The sequence below is a fragment of the Larimichthys crocea genome, chromosome VII, assembly GCF_000972845.2.
Source record: "Larimichthys crocea isolate SSNF chromosome VII, L_crocea_2.0, whole genome shotgun sequence".
NCBI lineage: Eukaryota > Metazoa > Chordata > Actinopteri > Sciaenidae > Larimichthys > Larimichthys crocea.
This window is the reverse complement of record NC_040017.1, coordinates 1,126,809-1,150,455: the sequence shown is the minus strand read 5'-3', so window position 1 is coordinate 1,150,455 and position 23,647 is coordinate 1,126,809. Positions and strand designations below refer to the sequence as shown.

Genomic DNA, 23,647 nt, shown 5'->3' with positions numbered 1-23,647 from the left:
CCAAGCTGAGCAGCCAGGAGTCATACAACAACTTCACCAACAACAACATGGGGAACCCGCGGCTTTCTCCACTGCCCAGCCTCACTGTGGTGCTGCCTCTGGCTCAGATCAAACAACCCATGACCCTGGGTACCATCACCAAGCGCACCGGGTAGGGTAGCACCCGTACATGCACACACACACACACACACACACACACACACACACACACATAGACACCTCAGCCTTGTTTCTGTACAGGAAGTCCAGTTTATGAAGCACACGTGTAACACAGCTATCCCATCAGGATCTATAACTCTATAACATTTCTTTGTAGAGTTTCACTTATCAGACATGTACTGTATGTGTTAGATAACCCTCCACCTTTAAACACAGTGAAATCATTTCACAAGCTCTAAGCTGATTATTAATGTGTTTATCAACAGTTAGAACATCTGCCAAGTGTTTAAACAGTTTAAACAGAACAATAATATATCTGTAATTATATTTAATTATGACTATGAAATAGGAATAAATCCTTACAGTGTGATATAGAGCATTAATTAACATTTTATTTACCTGTACAAGTTGTTCACAGATGCATTCCAGCTGTTTATGAATGTGATCAAAACTCATGAAGACTTCAGGTTCATTCTTCACCTCAAATATTAACAGACAACGGCTGCAGTTTGTTCACTTCTCATTGAGAGTCAATAATTATTCATGAATAATTAATAATAAATACAATAAATAAATAATATGCCATGCCATAACACTGTCAACAACTTATTAACAGTTTATAAATGCTAAACAGAATAAAGTGTTTCAATCTTTTTCTTGTATAAAATTAGAGTAGAAAGCACAGACCTAATAAAATGTATTTCCATATGCACAACAAATATTTAAAAGTATACTAAGTATGCATATGAAGAGTATGTTGAAAAGAAATGTTCACAATGTTTTAAGGGACACTTTTTCCATCTGCATGTAAGCTCTTTTTAGAACTGTCACTGCCAGCACTCTGAGAAGTTCTATCAAATCAATATCTGTATTGATAAATGAGACGTCTCAGTCATTCTGATCGTTTTCAAGAAGAATTCCCTTTTGTAAAAATAGTACAACTGAAACCTTTAAAATGCGTCTTCAGAGCGGGCGAGTGCAAATGGATTATTGGCAACCTCAGAGAGTCAACTAAATTGACAGTTTGGCCACTGTCATGGAAAATTTAAATCACACTGTATTCCATCTCTAACTTCAGTCAGTGATTTGCTGTCTTTATCCATTAATCACGTTGTAAAAACACTGTATTGTGTCAACAGTGGCCTCGTGTAGGCCAAAGCTTTTCCTCTCACACATCCAGCTGATGTTCATAGACTTCTTTTGTCTCAGGCCACCACTTTTTTGCATAGGGTAATGAAGCACAGCACACACATGCGAACATGTCCTGGGGCTGTTTGGAAAGCGGATAAAAGGCATTATGCATTAGAAGAATAGAAACCTCTGTAATAATTTCAAATCTCATTCATGTCGTTCAGTTCCGTGTAAAGGTGCGAGCTTGACTATTGAAACAGATTAAAAGTAAGTACCTCTGTCCCATTTTTTTTTTTTTTTTTTTTTGGATCTTCGCCTTGCATTGAAATCATGTAGTTTTAAGACCATCAGCCTTTGCTAAGTGCATTTACATACAGTACAGGTGGCTCCACAAATATGGGCAGATTTTAATATTTTCATTTAAATGTAATTTTCATGCCCTGTTTGAATAGGAAATGCTATAATGATTCAGACAGGCGGCCGGGGATTTATTTATTTCTTTGTTTTCCCCGTGATATTTGATAAGTGAGCTTTGAAGATGAAAACAGAGAGCGGATCCTGCAGTCAACGTAAACAACATCAGGCCATTTTCCAAATCATTAAGATGACCCTGCAAAGTTCATTTGCTTTGTAAAATGTATTCTTGCTTACAGGCCACTGTGGTGTCCTGTTTGGGATATTTATGATGATGTCCTGGTCCTGATGGTTTGCATTTGGTTTAGCAGTTGTCATATTTAAAGTCATGCAATGTGGGCTTCTAAAAATGGCTCTGATTGGTTTTAATGGTCATTTAAAGGCAAATAAGTCCTCATACAGAGTGCCTACAGGTTGCTTGTGTTCATTGATAGTTTCCTATGTTGAGTAAAAAAAGTTTTGTTTTTTTTGTGATTGATGATATCTGATTCTTTTTTTCAGCTGATTTGTCATTTTTTGTCTCTTTTGTCTCTATGTTGGTGTTATTTATTGTTTAAACTCTAACTTACTGTAACTCTCTCTACTATCTCTACTCTATTATTTTTAGTTTTAGTTTTCTATCAATGCTGTGCAGTTCCTGTTCATATCTACCCCCCATCTCTGGTTTTAAGCAGTACGCATTCATGTATTTAAGTTTTTTTTTTTGCATTTATTTTGGAAGTGTTGCACAAAAATATTCCTTGTCATTGCCATAGTCTTGTAAGTCTTTAAACTTTTCAATAATAGTATCAATGTGATACTTATGTTTCCGATACAAGAGCAAGCATTTCTTTTACACCCTATTCTGAGAAAAAAATCATAATAAAATGCAAGAAAATGTTGACTTGAATCAGGAACGGCCTGATTAAACATTAAGAATCTGATGAGACGTTCAATGCCACTTTTCATTACTTGACAGTTTTCATCACTCTGTTACAGTTACAGACACATTGTGTCAATAATTTAGCTTTGATAAGCCTCATGACAAAGTCACATGAATTAAGACAGAGATATAAAAAGTATTGATAGTTAATATAGTATTACATTTTTATTAAAAGACCTACATATCACTTTATTTGTTGTTTATCACAGTTTATGACTTTACTGTCGGGTGAATCACAACAAGTCTTGATTCATGTAGGTTGATTTGTATATTATGTACAATAATGTGGTAGTAGTAGAGTAGTACTTTGTAACTGGTCTGACATCCAAACCTATTTACAATATTGTTTGTAATATTTTATCCAGCCCTTTTAAATGAAGGTAGACTCTCAGGATGACACAGTGCACCTCACCCTCAACACAAACCAGATGCAGCCTCCGAAATGTGCATGAATACAAATGATGAACAAAACAAGAAGTGTACATTCAACAGTGTTTATCAATTAGTTTTAGCAAGAGGTACTTCATAAACTGAGTACACTTTCATTGTAATAGAGCTAAATGTTAACTTAGTGCTGGGTTAAAATAAACTAAACTCATTGTTGGTTTGGGTCTTTTCATGGGATTTGTTAACAAAGTATACAATAAAGAATATAGCCAGCTCTATTGTTGAGGTGCAAATCATCTCTTTGTGTGACTGCCAAACAAAATTCACATTTTTAACCCAGTATTCCTGCTCATGAAACACCTCAAACAGATATATTGTCTCTTGAGGATGTCATCCGGCCTGGCAGGCCGCCTTAGTACTCCTTCATTCATTCTTCTATCCAGTCCAGAGGAAGCATCAGTATTAATGCATCGGGACATGCAGCTGTGCGGCCTGCTCCTGCATGCACACGGCTGCACCGATTCACCAAAACGCACACGTGCTCATACACACTGAGTGAGGCAGCAGGTTTGGCCCCTAGAGTGGAGGTGGGGGTGATATCATATGCTTTCACGCTATACTTGCACAGGAGTGGCCAGGCACCATCTGTCTGTCTGTAGAGAGAGAGAGAGAGAGAGAGAGAGAGAGAGAGAAAGAAAGAGAGAAAGAGAGAGAAAGAGAGGTGTCCAGCAGCTGTATTTACACCTGTATGAGCAGATCCCTGTTGGCAGGGCAGCAGAGGAACACACCAGCTGCTTAACCTACATTCTCTACCAGGCTGTGTTTGTGTGCACTGTGCTGTGACATGCACACACACAACAACAACACATGCAGATAGACATGTTGGTGAAGCTGTTAGCCCCTTTGTGGGACCAACTGTAGGGATAACATCACACAGATCCCGGCACCGTGCAGACCACCAATGTGCAAAATGCTGCTTATGTCTTCATTTACCTCAAATGTTTCAACATCAAATAACCCCACCACCCTCCACACACACACACACTTTTAAATTAGATTTTGAGAGAGTCGGATGTAGCTCAGCATCCGCCTGATAACCTCCCCCCAGACGAGGCCAGGTCAGGGAGTGAAGTAGAACAGCCAAGCTTCTGCTAGTCCTCAAAGTCTCCTGGGAGTCCCGAACAAGGAGAGGAGTGTCGGTTCTGACCCGGCCTCTTGTTTCCTGCCGGCCAAATTTGGCAGAAGGTTGGCCCCAGATGAATTAAACCCACAGGATGATAAAGACATTGGTCAGAAAATCAAAAGATTCTGTCTTGGTGAAATGTCACTGTCAGAATTTAATCTGTGAAATACTCAAGCAGTCCAAGGAATGTCTGCTCGTCCCCTGTCATTAAACTTGTGAACATGCATGTCAGTGATGAATTCAGGATTTGCAAGCAGCCAAACTTTCGCACACGTCTCCTATTTGCACACAGTGTGACTTTAACACAGACAAATCTAAATCCAAATGAAAAGACTGTCGCACGCAAAACAAAGCACCCCTGACCAAATCCTGCTGATGACATTTTCAAGCAAATGCAGATAGAGTGCAGGCGAGGGAACGAGAAAGACAACAGCGAGAGAATGAATGAGACCCTGTGACCTGCTGCAGATGTGCCCTCAGATTATTGTAATACGTATATAAGAGCCAGCCCAGTGACAGAGCCTCGCTGAGACCGGAGCTAGGACAGGACTTTAAGAACGCAATGCCCCACATCACATGGCAGCAAGACAAAACCATTTGCACAAATCACTTCACTTCCTTTCCTTTTAATGGCCCAGGCGGAGCTGCTATTAGGGCCAATGGGTTAAGACATGAATGTGTGAACGATTATTCTCCGGGAGTGGGGTCGTCACCCTCGCAGGTCGATCGCTCTCGCTCTTTTCCCCTCTTCCTCTTTTTTCTCTGCCCCCGCTCAGTAACACGCCCACTCACAGTCTTACACCCCTTTTACTCCACTGACCCATGTTTAACTGGTTGTTTCCCAACATGCCACTGACCTGTGTGGGACTCTTTTCCTCTAAACCTGCAGGATCAAGCAGTGTGTCACAGAGCTGGGCGGTCTTTGTCTACACTGTGGTCCAAACTGTTTACTGCCAGCTCAACATGGTGGAGAATTTTCCCATCATGACCTCATTCTTTTGTTCTATCAGTGTGCAGTTTGATATTTTTATTTGCAACTCTGAAGCTTAGATGCTCTGCACAACACTTCCATGTGGTTTGGAGCTATTTTTCATGATAAAAACTGTTGAAAAATGATCAACCACGTTGGAAATTTCTCTTTGAAAATGTGTTATAACATACGCTCACTGGTCCCACCGTTTCACTTTTATTTTTTATTCTGTACATGATCACATTGCATAAAATGGTGACTGTGGAGTAACTCTTTAAGTTGAGTTTTAAATGGAGACTTCCATGCTCCCCGTATAGTTGACTCTATATTTAGTTTTTCTTCAACTTTCTTCGCAACCAACAATAAATTCCACCAACACAACCGAGAAATTCATAGTGGCATCTTGTAAACCCCAAAGCCTACTTGGCCTTTGCTACCCCCATGGTGATCTCACCCCATTCGTCCAGCACTTTCTCACTGGTGTCCATCCATTTACCCAGCTGGAGGCCAAGAGTGGGCGGCTCAGCATGCTCGATGGACTCAGTAGAGGGTAGACGGTATAGACCATCCACCCCCCTCTGTAACTCTTTGATAAGTGGCAGTTTACTAGGGGCCTCCATTACACCAAACACCATGTCCATTTGTCAACTTGCACTCCAGGAGTAAGACATTCCGGGGCAAATTGTTGCTCCCTGTCTCCCAGAGTAACATTTTTCTACACATCTATGTACCAGGACTAATTGAAGACTGTGTGCTATCGTTGGGAGGGCCCAGGGCGGATGCGGTGAAAGCGATAAAATAAAGAAGTCCTGCAGAGTGCTTTGGTTGGCCGGGGATTCTGTTTTTCATGACTTGGGGAGGTTGGCTGGCGGGGACAGAGTTCAGTCTCATCGGACCTTTATTGCTGTAGGGAAAAGGCTTATTTACTGTAAACTGTTTACGGAGCTCTGTCACTATCTCTGGACATGCAGAATAAACACAGGAACACACTCCCACTCCTAATGTCTTGTAAACATCAGAAACACGCACAAACTGACAGATAGACCGAAATACACCCTGAAAGAGACACTACACACACACACACACACACACACACATTGTGTACTTGTTAACATAATCACAGTGAATACACATTTGCCCACACCCTTGCTTCCAAACAGGCACGCACATTCACAAGACAATGCATGGCCATAAATACACACTCATACTAAAAAAAGAAGTCACATGCAAACACAACTTCTTGTCTCAACAATGCCCGAGCGCTGTTAGTTTTATTGGTGTCCCCAGTTCTTATACAAATTGGATAAACAGTTCGTAGTCTTTCTCAATCTCAACAATCAGAACGGTTTCCCATCATTTTTCTGTCGTATTTACACGGTTGGATTCAGACCGACATGTTTTTGCACATGTACCCAAACCTTTTAAAGTTAGGGAGAGACACACACACAAAAAAAAGAAAGCATATATGTCCGAAGAAAAAAATCAAAGTCTGTGGACATGCTGCATCTGCCAAATATATGGTATCACACTTTACAGAGCAGCTTGAGTAGATGAATCATCAAACCATCCCGCAGGTTTTCAAATCCATCTTAGCGCACAGACATTCTGTTTCCTGCCTCATATGTGTTGTGCACTTAAACAGACACGTCAAAAGTATGTAATGTGAAAAGTGTGTTTGCTCAAGTGTGCTAGTTTAATAATGGTTTTTCCGTCTATCTCTGTATCCCAACCCCCCTTCCCCCCCCCCCCCTTTCATGAAGACCCTACCTCTTTGGGGCGGGATGTTTTGCCATTAAAACTCCATGGTGAGTTTCTGCTTCTCCCCTCCTCGGCTCCCTCGGCAGCATGCAACTGTATACTCTGCCACAGCACACACACCGCCTCCTTTACCTCTCATTTGTCTCCTGGTATATTTTCAACACATTCCGCAGAGTGTGTGCAGTCATTCCTCATGGGGGAAAATCCCAAAGAGGAGTGTTTCTTATTTTCTCATATATATATATATATATATATTTTTTTTTTGTGCCTTTTTTTGGTTGTGTTTTTTGCAAACCCTTCAATTTTTCTGTGTATGCTGAGCTTTTGTAGTAGGATGATTCAACATGTTGTGTTAAAGCCACTATGGTACTAAAGCAAACAAAGTGACTTTTGTTGGATTTAATGCTTCTATATAGTAGCATTGCCAGTTTTGGTTTCACATTTTAATTAATAGCTAATCTTCTAAGAAAGGTTGCAGATATATAACAAACAAACAAACAAAGTGCATGCCTGAGGTCCGTATCATAGGTGGTAGTCCATCCAGGGGGTGTATTGCAGGGCTTTGGGGCTATGCCATAGCACTTCTTGTCTGGTTACCGTGTGGGTTCTTTGAGCCACCCACTAGAAAATGACATCTCTGTCTTCTTGTCTTTTCCCTTCTCTTTGTTTAGACCCTCCATGATGTTTTTCCAAGAATAACGCCTTTGTGTAAAACACATGTTGTTCAAATTTTTCTTTGCCCACTTTGGTTACATTTTTTTTTTCCATCTGATGTATGTTTGCACGCAGTAATCGTGCCTTGTCGTATTCTGGTACTCTTGTGAACAGTGTCTTGTGTGGGTATAGCAATGTGCATAATGTGTACCCATCTCCTACAATATGTGTTTTGCAAGCTGTTTAGTCAGTTCTGACTAAATAATTGTATTTAAAAAGTGACTGCAATCCCTCTCATCTCGACAAGGCATTTTATCATCTTTAAGCCCATTATTTTGATTTTATGGACCATGACTTTACTTTTTTTCACTCTCAGAGAGCCTCTTGTTTCCATCCACAGTAGCAAATTGAACCCATTTAGGTTACATGTGTAATTAGGTAACACATTTGTTGACTATAAAGTCATTATGTGGCCAAAAATCAGTAATACTGCTCTAAATGTTTTACAAGAACATTGTAGAGAAGCTCACCTAAGCAGATACTTTAGTAATCATTACTCATTTACTTTATTTTTTTTATTATGCTCATCCATGCCTAATATAAAATAAACAAATTACTAGCTAATATAGAATGAACTAGCCTGGTTCCAGACCTCTGAATCTCTTCCCACCTTTATTTCAGCAAACAGTCTGGTGTTGATGAGATTGACACAGCACCATTAATTGTTTTACATTGACTTACAGAAATAACTCCCCTAAATCTGCATTTTCTTTCAGCTATCAAGAAAAATGTTAATTGCTCTCAGCAACCGCTACAGCCTCCATTGTAATCAAATGACATCAGCAGGACAGATGAATCACTTGCTGCTGATTCGTTTACTCAAAAAAAGCAAAACTGGAAAAAAAAAGTGGCAATTTAATCAGATTTTCAGGAAATGGATAATAAATGATTAACATTCACTTTCAAATTGTGAGTCAAACTACATTTGTTTAATGCCCTGCACCGAGAATCAAATGTTAGGGGGCACAGCATCTTCCTATTCAAGGAACTTTTTTATGGCAGGGGGCTGAAGCCAAGTCTCTTGTCAACGCTGTCTCGTGAAATCAGATGCTTACAAGCTTTTAAAAGAAGCCCCATTATGACAGAGTCACTTATGGAGGGATGATTGAGTGGCTCAGTGAAGTGAACTTTTCCCTTCCCGGCTCCCTGCTCTCCAGCTCCTCCCTGTTGACTCCATTCACTTTAGAAAATGAATAGCATGTGGTGCCTTCCCCAAGTCTTGGGTTTCGCCTTTTGTTGTGGGCAGTCACTCATACTTTTTAATTGAAGCTTTTTTTCTTTCTGTCTTCATCCACCTCCTGCTTAATCTAGGCCCTTAGTGATTTCAGAGCGTATACTTTTCAAAGGTACACATCATTAGCATCGGAATCTTGACCCTCACAATAACTGCCTTCCGCTCAAATTGGAGCTAGTTAAACCTATATTGTTGTTCCTCTAATAGTGTATGTCCTGTGATGTGAGCTATGACAGTCCAGTCGCCAATTTCTGCTTTAGTAACAGAGCCGTCTATGTATACAATACTTAAGCTCACACCGTGTGTGTGTGTGTGTGTGTGTGTATATATATATATATGTGTGTGTGTGTGTATATATATATATATGTGTGTGTGTGTGTATATATATATTATATCTATATATCTTATATCCTATCTCTATATCTATATATAGATATATATATATATATATACACACACACACACACACACACACACACACACACAAGGGAATAGGAAAAGGGAATAGGAACTAAAATAGACATAGGAACAAAAAATAATTTCTCCTTGAAAACTTGATGCCCACTCTCCAATGTTCACTGAGTTTCCCCAGTGGTTGTCATTAGTGCCGTGTGTTCAACGCAGCCCTAAGGCTGCCTCTTTTCCAAGGGCTGTTGTAAAATAATAACTTTGACGTTGAAGGATGTGTCCTCCACATGACTGCCCTCTCTCACTCTCCCTCTCTCTGTCTTCTTTACCCTTTCCTGGTTGCAGTCGTAATACCAGCTCTTTTTCTGATTTAAATGAACCTTATGGCCCAGAATCGGCAGCCAAACGACAGCCGTACAGCTCTTTGTCGCTGGATTGCCAGCTCAAGTGAGCTCTATCATATTTGTTTACTGCAAGGGCCATGAAAATAAATGGAAGCTGCCACTGGACTTCCATCCCCCTTGGAGGCGCCTCACGTTAGCCCCGGACATAGTAATACGAAAGGACTTTGATGGTTGATGTCGCAGATTGAATTATGCCCTTGAGGAAAAGCTATTAGCTCAGTCAAGAGTCCTCATTTGTTAAATTAAAAGTGGAAATGGCATGTGAGTAGTCTTCAGTGAATTAAAGTTGCAAAGAAAATGGATTCCACTCCCTGCTAAAGGGCAGTCATACAAAAGGAAATCTTGTGGAGGGAGAGGGAAAAAAGAGATTTGCCATTTGTTTAGTGACATCCCTTCCCCCTGCTCCCAATTCTCTTTTAGTTTAGTGTATTTATGTTTCATAATTTATTGATATTGGTCCACTCCAAAAACTGTTTGTCCTCCATATGGAGAGCAGAATCGGGCCTTTTTCTGCTGGAGCTATGCCTCTCTGTTATAAGGGCAGAAACCTCAACACTTTCAAGCCACTTCAAGTGAGATCAAGAGGAAAAGGATGATTTAAAACGCAGATGAATAAACTTTAGTGGTCACTGTACCCAGAAGAGATGAGAATCGAGCTGTGATCTTTGGTCCTGTTGGCAGGCTTGATGCTAGCTGAGGCCTCTTCAAAGAGGTCCAAACCCACCTCATCAGCCATGAGACCACAGTGGGGAGCCAATATCACAGACTTACAAGCATATGCATTGGTGTGTGTGATTACATACGTATGTGTACTTAGTTATAGTATATTATATGTATGCATATATACGCGCACACATATATATTTACACAAATATGTGTGTGTGAGGTCAGTGTATGCGGTTGAAGCTTGGTCAGTCCTTCCCTAATGGCTCCAAATATTAATCTCTACTGTGCCTCTTAAAAGTCCTTCCTCACTGATGTGTCATTCTCTCTTCAAGAAAATCTGTCAGATTTAAACAATGTTTTTTCCTTGATTTATTATTCAACTTCCATTTCTGTCCAAAGTCAACATGAAGACTACGAGGAGGTTAGAATATCTTAGTACGCAGTGTAAGTCTCTGTGTGGTATATTCGTCAGCCCCAAGCTCTCACCCTTGAAAACCAACATCAGCTCATACTGAAATAGGATTTGTGCTGCCTGGGTTATTGAATCCAGTGAACCACAGGGCCTTTGAGGGTTTAACATATTTTCCAGCAATGGGAGAGATGGAACACCAGGGCTTTCTGCAATTAAACACCTCACCAAAGAAGAACTTCGACTTTGCAGAACTCGCACACAGCCAAAGTCAGGAATACTGTTCCTCCTCTCAAGCAATGAACAGAAGTTATATGGTGTCCTGTGACTAACAGATCCCTCGTTTCCCGTACCCCCTTACCTTTTAACATGCTTATAGCCATATTCATTTTAATAGATCACATTATGGTTCTTGGAAGTTTTAAAGACTATACATACCTTACATGGCTATTTTCATTTCTTTCTCATTGTATTTTCCTTTTAATTTGCCTTACTCTGGTCCATTATTGTTGAGACTGAAAGGCAGAAGAAAGGGCACATGCTTAGGGAAGAATCGCTGTAATGGAATCACTCTCTTGTAGCTAGTGGATAGCCATTACTGGACCTGTTTTTGAAAGGCTTTATCTCCTGGATGCACTGACAAACAAATAGGCCCGAGGAAGAGCTTGGAGGAGAAGACAAGGGCACCCTGGAGTTAGCCAACGCAATATCCTGAGTGTGACTCTATCTCCCCCTCAATCTTCCTTTTACAGACAGGGCTTACTGTGGATATTTGGTTATTCAGCCTTCTCCCCTTGACCTAGCACTAATAAATACAAGCTACGAAACTTGTATAGAGGCCTTTCTTATGACTAACTTCCTTTTTTTTCTGATCCCTCTTTCACACGGTGTTGGCCAAACAAAGACATCAACATTTCCTTGCATCCAAGGAGTAATTTATGAGGTGCTGACAGTCTGAAGGGAGGCGACAGAAAGAGAGTTTTACCAGCAACAGGTCTTTCAGCAGCTAGTACTGTAAGTTAGTTGAACTACTGGACACACTGTCTGCCCCTACAAGCATTCCTGTTAAACTGCAATTTTGACTATGTTGTTTTACATTTATTTTTATTTTTTATTTTACCATTGCTACACTCGTATCAGTGACAACCAACTCCAGCAGTCAAAACACTTGATGGGGGTGGGGGTTGTTTGGTCAATGTCAGAACACAAGGACATAATTGTTGCTGCAATTTTATCACTTACACGACCTGCAGGCAACAGAACAAGACTGTACAATGGTTATTATTATTATTATTATTATTATTATTATTATTATTATATCATTTGATTATGTTTATGTCATGATATGCCAGAGTTGACAATAAGTAAGACGGTATGTAAATGTTTTCAGTAAGACCCACCTCTCTGTTTAATCAGCTTTTTTCCGCCTCGTGTGAATACACTATAGTTCTTCATATCTTTTTGTGGTGATCAGAGTCTATCCCAGCATGCCACAGCTGCTGTAGAAAAATAACTGCAGTAGGAACACTCATTGCCTGCAGGTGGCATACGTGCCAAAGTTGTAAAAACATTATGTTTCCCTGTTGTTAATAATGTTTTTCATGTGGAACTTTTTTTGTAGCATCTGAGCTTTTCTACTAATGCTAACTATCCATTTATGCTTATATTTCTTTCACACAAGCCAAAAATATAAAACACCTGTACAGTGTGCAGCAGCAGAAAGCTTTCATGAGCTGAGGATAAGTTAATAATTCAAATATTTTCCTATCTAGTAATACAGAGTTACAAAATGAAGAAAAAAGGTGCAGATCTGCATCAACTATTTGGCTTATTTTAGTCTTTGCTTTTTTTTCTCCAACAACTGAGTGTAGAGTCTGTTGCTTCCACACTAGTGTGGTTTCCAAAGGTCAATGTTAAGCACCCCTCTGGGAGTGTGTGACACCACCGTGAGTCTTCAAGCACTGAGCCCACCTCATGCCTGATCTGATGTGACCATGTTTTACTGTCCAGGTTGGTTATAAGGCCGGACAATAATACCAGACCTCGCTACTGTTCACTGATCATTCCCATATGGGGAACCCTATTGCAGCTGAAAACCCTTTCTGTGTCCGCCTCCTCTCAAACCGCCTCCTGACATTCTGAATAATCCAACAACTCCAATAAATTCTCTCCTGTGGCTGACACGAAATTAGGCAACCAGGGAGGGGAGCCTGGAATGCTGCTTTTGTGAGGTGCACGTTTCATTAAGTGATGAATATCACTTAGATTACGTGCATCCAGTGTGACTGAAATGTGGAGGATTGGGAAACATCTTTAAAAGTATACTGAAAATACACGATTTATAATCCAACACATGACATTGTTTGTTAGTCACCAGTGATGATGAACCCAGCTGTGAGAACATTGTCATTAGTTCAGCTGGCCAGCCTGTGCACACCGTAACAATGGAAGCCACAGTCGTCCTTCTTTTAGGTTGCAGACTTTCCCTTTTGCCTGTTAAACCACACTAAATTAGTTTGGTTTGGTTTAGTTCTAGTTTGGTCTAGTTTGTCTTTGAATGGCCAATCACAATGGAACAAAAAGGTACCAAGCCACATTAGTGTTGGTATCAGATAGGAGATAAAATACATACATTAAAGCTTGTGTAAAGGTCATTCTGAAATTATGTTGGAAAATAGTTACTGAAAACATGTGAAAAGACTTTGAAAGATATATTACTGAAATGTGCAGTTAGAGGTTCAAACAGTTTTTCACCAGTTTTCAGTCCAGGATTTTGTGGGCGGTCCTTAAAGGGCGGCTTGATGACACACTGAGGCCACCCTGAGCATACCCCTGCACCCCTAGCAGAGAGAAACTTTGAAACACTGAGTGAATTGAGTTAATCTCTGACATGTTTCAGTCGCTTCAAAATGGTGGCTTGACTGCTCTCACGAGTGGGCGTGGCTTCAGCACATCCAGAGGACACGCCCCCACAGTCCTGGAGCTGAGTTAATTTTTACCTGATTTTGACACCTCATTTCATAAACTTGTCGAATTTTTAATCATTCAAATTTGCCATGGTGGTTAATAACACTTTTTGGTCTAAAAAACTCAACTCATACATATTTATTCTTACTTTACACAACCTTTAGGTCGGGCATGAGCTTGAGGGGTGCCGACAGTGTCATAGTTTGAAGTGTAGGGACACTGACCAAACATTTATTTCTGATGACCTGGGAGAGAGAACAGGCTGCACCAACCATATGGTTTCATTGAAATGAATCAGGGAGCTTTTGATTGAGCCACAGTGGTGGTATTGGTCTGAATGTAACCTGTGACAGGATCACACTTGTTTGTTGTACCTTCCTTTTTCGGAAAGGAAGACCATCTGGAATTGTGGCTGAATTGTGTTATAGGGACTGATCGAGCAGGTCGACATGAGACGTGTTTTTGTGTTTTGGACTGACCTTATTTATTTTCTGAATATTTCATACGTCAACTTTGTGTCTGAGCAACATTAATTTTCTTATTTTCTGCTACTAAAGTGGATGTTTTTTTTGCAGGCATTTGAATTCCCCTTGCTTAGCTCCTCGCATGCAAAGCACTTGAAGTTTGTGTTTATTGTTCACAGATGTCACTGTGTAATTCCAGTCCATATACCTGCCTCCAAAGTGTTACATTTCTTGTGTTATGCTGTTGAAAATCATCACTTCTTCTAAATCTGATTCTGGTTGTTGTCTGTCGTGAAAAAGACATGATTTGAAATCTTGGTCTCAAAGGTGCAACATATTTCATAATTCGTTAAATCAGTAGATACATTTAGAAATGATGTAATTACTGTCCACTATTGAGTAGACTATTGAACCACCTGGTCATTTTATTTACAGCACAAGACAGGACGTATGCTGCACAGGGACATGGTTCATGGGAACTGTGGTCTTACATTCAAACTGGTAATTTGGTATCAGCTTGGAATTAGTCATTTCTCCATGTTGTCTCATTTAGTTACAGTACTTTAACCAGTCAGTTACAAGTCATTTGAGTTTAACGTGTTGCACACAGAGCACCTTTGAGACCTCCCCACACACATGTAAACAGTCCAGTTCTTACTACTGTCTCATTACATTGTACTCTTTTCCCTCCTGAAGCAAAGCTAAGCCGCCTCCTCAGATCTCCCCGAGCAAGTCCAGTGGAGGAGAGTTCTGCGTGGCCACCATCTTTGCCTTGTCTCGCTCCTGGTTTATCACCAACCCCAACATGAAGAGAGACAAAGGTTAGATCAAGGCCACAGGTGTCTTTCACTTTTTTATGAATCAATATTCTGGCTAAGTCAAAACATATCCCACTAAAAGTGAAAACAAAATGGCTAATAGATACAAAATCTTATCTGATCTCGTTCTGAATAATCATTTTAAGAAGCAATACTTTTATCACTGCCTTATTTCGCATCCTCTTCACAGATCAGTCCAGGCAGTCGGTTGTCGACTCGCTGTATATCATCAGTTGCTATGGTAACTTGGTGGAGCATGTCCTGGAGCCCCGACCAATTAGCACCGCTCAAAAGATTAGTGATGACACACCATTGGAGCTCAGCACCTGTCCGAGAGCCTGCTGGACTCTGGCCAGGTAACACTGTGCTGAGCACTCTGTCCTGTAAAAAGTGCGTCTTATGTAAATGTAGTATCATAACTGATGTGTCTTTCGGAGCAGGACCCCACAGTGGAATGAGCTGCAGCCACCCTTCAACTCCAATCACCCCTTGGTGTTGGCCTCAGACCTGGTGCAGTACTACCAGTATCTTCTAGCAGGTAAGTGCAAAACAAATCCTTCTTTTTATGTTTGTGGTGTAGGCAAAGTAACATTTCAGAGAAGCATAAATGCATATCAAATCAATGAAAAGATGTAGATCAATGCAGACTTACTGTAGGCAGCTCAAACTGAAGTGAACATGTGTTTCAGGTTTCAGCTCATTGGGATCCTGATAAAGAAAGAACCATTATAACAGAGCTTCAAGCAAACATTAAAGGGTTGTAGGGTCAGATTCGTGGAATTTATTTTGATTAGTCTTCATACTGTATGACAGCGCTGTGCAAACACTTTCTCTAACTGCATTTAAATCACCCGGGATCTATGATATGACAAAAATATGGTCAGTATGAAAAAAGAGCAGTTTTAGATATGTAAAGCCTGATACGAGTTACCAAGGTTGTCTGTTCTTCACACAAAAATGTAAAGATCCAGTGTGTCAGATTTAGATGGATCAATTTACAGAGTATGGCAGAAGTTAAATGTAAAACGCATAACTATGTTCTGTTGATTGTAAAGACTAGACACACCTGAAAAGTTACATTGTTACAACTGTTTTTTTTTTGTTTGTTTGTTTTTTTTTAAACCTCACCCTGAAACCCCACTGGGCAGATCTCTGTCATGTCGCGGCTGGGACGCTGTTTTGGTCCGTCCTGCATGTGACTTCAAACCCCACTGGGAGCGTTTCAGAAGCATTTATCCCACCAGACTTTGTTTACTTGCTCAGATTTGGTCATTTCCCTGGTTTATGTGCTTCTAAATATACTTGTGAATGTGTAAATATGCTACGTAGTACATTAGTTTCTCTTTTGTCTGTTTTTACAACTGGCAGTTTGCACGGGGTGTTTTATTTTGAAAATCCACCAGCTTCTCTATGCTGTTTCTGTGTCTGGCCTGATACATTGCCTACTTCATGCTAATGAAAGTGGTTTAATAATATAATGGCCTATAACAGAGTGTAGAAACCCACATTTTATGTTTTTTTATGCTTAATTGCTGCCGTTGTCGAATTAGCTAGTATTATTATTCCGTGCAAAAAATCATGTTTGATACAAAAGGAAGTTTAATGTCTGATGCTGATGTGTTTGTCTGGTCTGCATGTACTATGTACATGTATGCATCACAAAATGTAGGTCTCTGTATGGTTTGGTTGTACAGAGTAACCCAACCGTGTTTGTTTTCTGTATGTACTCATTCATTATTAGCCAATGGGGGTGACTTCTAATCCCTGGTGATTTTTTTATGTTAACTGTGTTGAAAGCCAGTCCTCAGCCTCTTATTGGTGCCACATGCTGAGGAGAGACCTGTCCAGTCAGCAGCCATAAAATTCCCTTTCTCAGTAACGTCAGTGAAAGATACTTCCACCATTTCTACCATTTCATGTCCTCTGAGCCCTGTCAGAAGTAATCCTGCTTCTTCTGTTTGGTCCTGCGCCTTGAATCTATCGTTTGCAGGACCACACTACATGCCTGCTTCAGGACATGCTAGCACAATGCTATAAGATGCCGGACTCGGACCAATTAGCTGACACCCTAAACGTTCTGTAATTCAATAACAAGTACAGAGGAGTAAGCACTTTAGGTTGCCCTCTGAAAGGCCAATTTGTGTGCATTCGTGAGTGCACATGGATGGCCACACACGGAATCAATCCACCCCCTGGAATAGGCTTGCATTTTGAGCTCACTCATAATTATAAACACACAAAATCTGTAATTAGCTCTCGCGGCTGCTCCGGGGCAAGTGGTGGCTGTGTTTACCCTAATCTCTCTGCTCGTCTCCATTGACTTCTGCAGTGCTCCAGGTCTAACTGGTAGGATATTTTGTCAAATTAGTGCTAATGGTCTCTCCTAGTGTCAGAGCGATGAGGACATGTTTGGGTGACGGGCACGGGCGTCAGCGTTTTCCACCATTCTCTCTGCCAGCATGGAGAGCTGAACTGGCTGGATAATGAGAGATTTGTTGCATTAACATTTACATCCAATTAACGAAGCCAGATAACGCTGTGTTTCTTTATTCCCCCGAACCACCCAAGTGTGAAGCAATGCGAGGGCAAGACGCTATGAACATAATTGTTCAGCCCTCTACCCACTTCTTGCAGTCCTGCCATTTCCCTCCAGGTAAGCGTCCTATACATCATCAACACCGACCGGGTTACTCTTGGAGTGCCACCTTCTATTTCTGTGCTTTGCACCCGAGCACATACTCTCAACATTCGGTTTCTCAGCATGCGTCTCCTTGCCAGCCCTCTCTCTCTACTGCTGCTTCCTTCAGGGCTTGGCAGCGCAACAGAGAAGTGATCCAGGAGAAAGACTCGATTTGACCTTAGGATGAATTACAGCACAGCCATACGCCCCTTGTCCAGCTGCCTCTTGCTGAGCATAAAGATCATGCTGCTGCAGAGGAAACTGAAAAGACACACTGTTCTTACTTGCAGAACGAATTGTGCTATCTAGGTCTAATTTACATTGTGGATACAACCGTCACGAAATGGAACAAACATGAGAGAGGAAGCGAGACAAGGAGGTTTTTACACAAGCATGAAAAAGTCAAAAATAAGGGTACGAAATAAATATCCACTTCAGCTAATTGTCTAAGAAACTGCGACTATGTCTCTAGAAAGACAGTGCATGGCAAAGAGGTGGCAGTGCTTGATTGACAGGCCATGGTCTCCGGTCTCGTGGCTCTATATTGGATGACCCAGGCTGATTAAAAATGCAGTATGCAGGGAAAGGAATAGGAAGGGGAGGGGAAGGGCCGGGGTCAGGCCAGACCGGAGCCTCCAGGACGGGATGATAAAAGGCAGCAGTGGCGCCACTTCATGGTCACTATCTCCACCTGTCCATCTGTAGCAGCTACTGGCAGCACTCAGCTTCGCTCAGAGGACGGCAACGTGCAGCACTGCCTTGGAGAGATAAGGAAGAAAGAGACACACATTATACAGTATACTCACAAATAGAGGAGATGCAGAAGTACGATCTGGCTTAATAAAAGCAGTCTTGAGCCAAGTTTATAGTGTTTGGGGAATCCTCTATCTATAGCTGAGGCGGAATCACAGGATTCCTGTCTGTTTCTCCAGAAGTACCCATTTGTCTGTTCGGCAAGTCTGTGAATGGGCCCTTTTCTTTTCGCCAAAGGTGTTGGAGCTGGGTAGTAACAGAATGGCTGCTCTAATCCCTATCACAACAGTGTGTGTACTTTGATGAATGTGAGGTTTTCACACCCTCATTAGATTCAGACTTTTTATTCAGAGCGAGTTTTTTCCAAGTACAATTTTTTGTCGGGGTGATATTTATCTAGCGGACCACAGTATGTTTTCCGACACCTCTTCCCCTCATCGCAAAGTTTCTCTGAAGCAAACAAACCGGTTAATAATTTACCACCTGGATTTCTGGCTGGCTCCTTTGAGCCTGGCAATGATGGCAGCAACAGAGGCTATGCTTTTTGGCCGCGGTCCTCCCCTCCCTACCTGTCATATAATGTGCTAATTGTGGAGACTGACTGACTGGCTGGCTCTGCTGCTCTCTTGGGACTTTCAGGCCCATGACAGGCCAGCCACAGTTGCCTCGTCAATAGATCTAATTGCTCCGAGAGAGGGGCCAGAGTGAAGGCTTTGGAGCATCAGGCGTTTGGTAAAGAGAAACCATGGCGCCATGACGGGGTCAGTAATCAAAGAGAGGCAGAGAAAGGATGGGGTAAGTGTAGCGCTGGCTGAATGAAGGAACTGTCAGTCAAATACGCCTTGAATGATATATAATGACTAAGCTATCCCAGTTTGTCAGTATGCCAGCACCTATCTGCCAGAGTACTACTCAAAAGAGGAAAGCGAGAAGAGCGGAAAGTGAGAAGAGAGACAGGTGGAGCGGTCGAGAGGCAGCCTAGCAAGTGAAATGTCTGGCAACCGAGCGCAGCAGGTCAAAGGAGAGAGAGGAAAAATAAGAGTAACAAAATGAATCTTTAAAAAATACAAATGAAAGAGATAAAGGCGAACAGAGCTGACAGCCCAGACAAGACGGCTATCCTCTGTCCACTGTGCAGCCAGCTCTCCAGATCTATCAGATTGTTAGCCCCTTATCTTTCCCTGGAGATCGGCCTGTCCGGCCCCTGGCCCAAGGCCCTGGGAGGTCGGGCTACATCAATACCTAGGCAGCCTTTGTTCTTGTTCTGACTCCCTGCTTCGCTGCTCTGGCTAACAGGCCACTGGCTACCAGCCTTCAGCACAGCAAAACACCACTCTCTCCACAGTCAATAAAGACTGTGACACAGACAACTCTGTTCCTCTGCAGCGTAGGGAAGATTATTTTTCTGCTTACGCGGGTATGCGAGCACATAATCATCAGGGTGGTTATTAAAGGAACGGACCAAAAAAACAAATTAGACTCCATTCATCCTGTTCTTTAACAAGGCAGTTGTTATTATGAGTTGGCTGGAAATCATATTTTATCAATTATAGTTCAAGCTTATCTTTGACCACAACCACCATTAGCAAATAACATGTTAGTCAAGGCTCCACTGATTGATGGTTTCGTTTAGTTTTATTTCCTGCCATTGCTGTTTAGAAGGAGGTGCTATAGTTTTGTCAGTACAATCCGACATATCAGTGGGTTTGGACAAGGATGAACTATCGACTCGAACAAACTATCCTTCTCAAAACAGGAATCTCTCAAAACGTCTTCGAGAATCGTAGCCAATATGTACGTCGGAGGTAGATGTGGTGCCCCCCCCCCCTTGCGCCCCGCTCCGTGATCACGCCCTCGCATATTACCATTTATGATACTTTTATCTGATGCCCCGATTTTTATTCATATTTCGTTTACTACTTTTTCTAGATTTCTTCTGATTTGATTTTTTTTATTTAGATATATATATGTGAAAATAAATTATTAGTATTCAATTGTTGCACATGCTTTCCCATTTCTTCTAGATATTTTCCAAGGGCACCATGTTACTTTCTTATATTCTGATGTTTCGTTAAATCCATCAACAGCAAAGCACAGTCATTTCTAATGTGCCTACAGACATACGTTCGGACTCCTTTCTTGAGTGCGGTGCAATAAGTTAGCAACAAAAAAAAAAAAACTGTCTGTGAAATCGCATTGACGCTCTGTCTCTTAAGAGCCAGTAATGAGCGCTGTAAAAGCAGAAGGCCGAGTGGATAGCCAGTCAGGCACTGAGATGGGTAGATATGACTGTAACTGCTTTGGTCAGTCTGGCTCCTGAAACACACACTAACACCCACAACATAAACACAACCACACACACACACACACAAGGTTGTTTCTTTGCTTGACCCATGGGGATGACCACTAGCTCCCCACACACATATACACATACACACACACGCACACACACACACACATGAAACCTGATCCAGCCAGTCCACCAACTGCTTCAGAACATCAATAATTAATTAGGGAACAGCTATTGGCCCCAAGGGTCAGAGAGCAGAGAGAGAGAAAGGGAGAGGGAGAGCGAGGTGGGGGCAGTGGGAGTGAAGGCAGTAGTAGGAAATGGGGGAGTCGTGATTTTGTTTAATAAGTAACACAACACAGGCTTTGTTCTTCTCTGTTCCATGTTGGACATGAGAGGCCTGCTCTGCCTCGCTCTGTGTGACTCTCATCTTCTCTCTGCACACTCTCTGTGAGTTATTATGTATTGCTCCACTTCACTTTCATTTTAATTTCCCCCCCCCAAAAAAAAGACAAAAAACACTTACTTTCGGTACCTTGCAGAGAGTTTTGGTTTGATTTGTGCAGGTTTTAAATGTATCTGTCCCTGATCTTCATTCTCCTCCACTCTAATACAGAGGAAATAGGATATTTTTGTCATGCTCAGTGCACTGACGAATCACATTTAAAAAAAAAAAAAAACAACAACAACAGAAACATGTATGTCCTTCAAAGAAATAGTCCGTGTGAGATTTTTATTTCTTTAAATGTATTTTATATATAAAAGACAAATGTTCTGTAGACATCTCTGGATGTAAGTGATGGAGTGTGGATGAAGTGACCCTTTAGAAACAATTTCAATACAACAATTTCTGTATGATTTAGTTTGCTGTAGGAGATAGTTTTGGTCATAGGTATACTGTACTGCACTTCAGTTGTATGTAGTTCTAAACCAATAGTCATCCAATAGAAACAGACAGACATCAAGAGAGTGATTGAACAGCTGTGCAAATCAGGCCACAGAAGATGGAAGAATTGTCACTTTGTGTGTGTGCTTTGTCAGTGCTTTGAGGTCTCTTTTCTCCCATGTCACTCTCCTGGATGTGTTCATGGTGGCACTTGAATTGAAAAGTCTGTTTCCTTTCCTGTTTGTTTAATGCAGCTTCATCTGTCTTCTGATGGTTTCCTGTTGATGCAGTTAAAGTTTCTGTAGGTGGCGCTTTTTTCTGTCTGTTCAGCTACAGTCCATCCAAATATATTTATATTCCAAATATACTTTCCTTTTTTTTTTTTTACCCAATTATACACACAGCGAGCACTATTTCAGAAGCAGGTGTAACAACTGTGCAAACCTCATACTTCATAAGAGTAATGTGTGTGTCGAGGTGAGGTGGGGGCCAGGGGTTGATGTGACATTCGTAACAGAGGTGTCAAACACCAAGCTACCTTCATCAGGGGTGTATGAACACCAGACACGTGTGTGTGTGTGTGTGTGTGTGTGTGTGTGTGTGTGTATGGATAAAGACAGGAGCGCCTCCTGTGCTCCAGATGTGGACTTGACAAGTTTATTAGCCATTCTCATGTTAAACAAACCCCATCCCTGAGGTGGGAGACAGAGAAAGGACTGATTCTACACATTAGGCCTCGTTCTCCACGCCTGCTTATTCAAGCCTGCAAGAGCCCCATCTGTTTCTCTGCCACTCTCTCTCTCTCTCTCTCTCTCTCTCTCTCACGCAACCATGAGAGACAAGGATTCTGCTTTTTATCTTACTAAATAAGACATTAAAAAAGAAAAGTGGTGCCGTCAGTGTATTGGTATTGGCTGTCAAATAGTATATCAGTCAAGCACTAATGACACTAGCACACTTCAATAAACTAGTTGTCAGTTATCATTTTATTTCACAGGCCGATTTATGTAAATAGTTAATGCTGATGTGAGTTTTACTGCTCTGCTTTTTTGACTACTCAGACACTTTAGACTTAGTGATAGCCCTCTGCATTGGCTGCATCGCTGTCAGATTTCCTAATGTTGGAGGCCTTTACACTTTTCAAGAATATTATTATGAAGGAAACATTGAATACTTTCTGCAGAGAAAAATACGATGATGTCGGACATTGGGCCAAAATATCATTGTTCAAAATATCAAATGTCATCATTAGGTATAACATCATATAATATTGTGTTTGTGTATGTGTGTTCTCTCAGCAATGCCCCCAGGAAGCCCAGGCCCAATCACACGTCACGAGTCATCAGACAGCCTGGCATCGGACCACAGTGGCCAGGAGGACGAGGAGTGGCTCTCTCAGGTCAGACCTCTACCTAAACCACCTTTACAGTGACATTCATTCAGTTAATGTGTGACAAGCAGACAGATGTTTGACATTACCTGATCAGTGAGATGACAACTAGTGTCTCAGTCATAGCTTGCTTTATTGCTTTGGCGAGAAACAGAAATGATTCTGGAGGAAAATGCTTGAGAGTCTGATTGTGACTGTGAAAGTCCATTTTTACTTCTACCAATGTGGTTGTGTTTCCTGTGCTGGTCTAGTACAGCCCAGTGGTGTAACGAGGGGTAATGGACTAAACAGAAAGGCACATGTTCATGACGCAAAACAAAACAACTATTTCTTATTCCTGTAAATGTGCAAACATCCATTTGCGTTGATCTGTATATAATCACTCATAATCACATCGCATCCTAAATTCTGCTCAAATGTTCACAGTATTTGGTGAAGACGTGTTAGAAAAATCCAGTACACACACACTCTAGTCTTTTCAGCTTGGTTAAACCTCAGTGCACTCATCTCTGGTGTCGGCAGGTAACCCACTACATTTTCACCATCAATAATTCCACTGCATGCATAATTGATTGGTTAAAATGCACCCCACTTAGCTTGCAGAGGACTTGGTTCATATCTGTCATGATAGTTTGCCAGG

The 23,647-nt window shown here is 41.4% G+C and overlaps 1 protein-coding gene across 7 annotated transcripts in view; it reads left to right on the top strand.

The window, feature by feature from the left end:
* The window catches only part of bcas3 (BCAS3 microtubule associated cell migration factor), a 327,897-nt gene that overhangs the window by 92,041 nt on the left and 212,209 nt on the right, over positions 1–23,647 (top strand). For 6 of the 7 annotated variants that reach the window (XM_027280625.1, XM_027280624.1, XM_027280623.1 and 3 more), the window contains 6 exons: positions 1–151; positions 6,927–6,971; positions 14,887–15,011; positions 15,199–15,364; positions 15,449–15,546; positions 22,916–23,016. In XM_027280625.1, the coding sequence (XP_027136426.1) occupies positions 1–151; positions 6,927–6,971; positions 14,887–15,011; positions 15,199–15,364; positions 15,449–15,546; positions 22,916–23,016 (686 nt within the window). The remainder of the gene's footprint in view (positions 152–6,926; positions 6,972–14,886; positions 15,012–15,198; positions 15,365–15,448; positions 15,547–22,915; positions 23,017–23,647) is intronic. The other variant, XM_027280626.1, reaches the window with a different exon arrangement.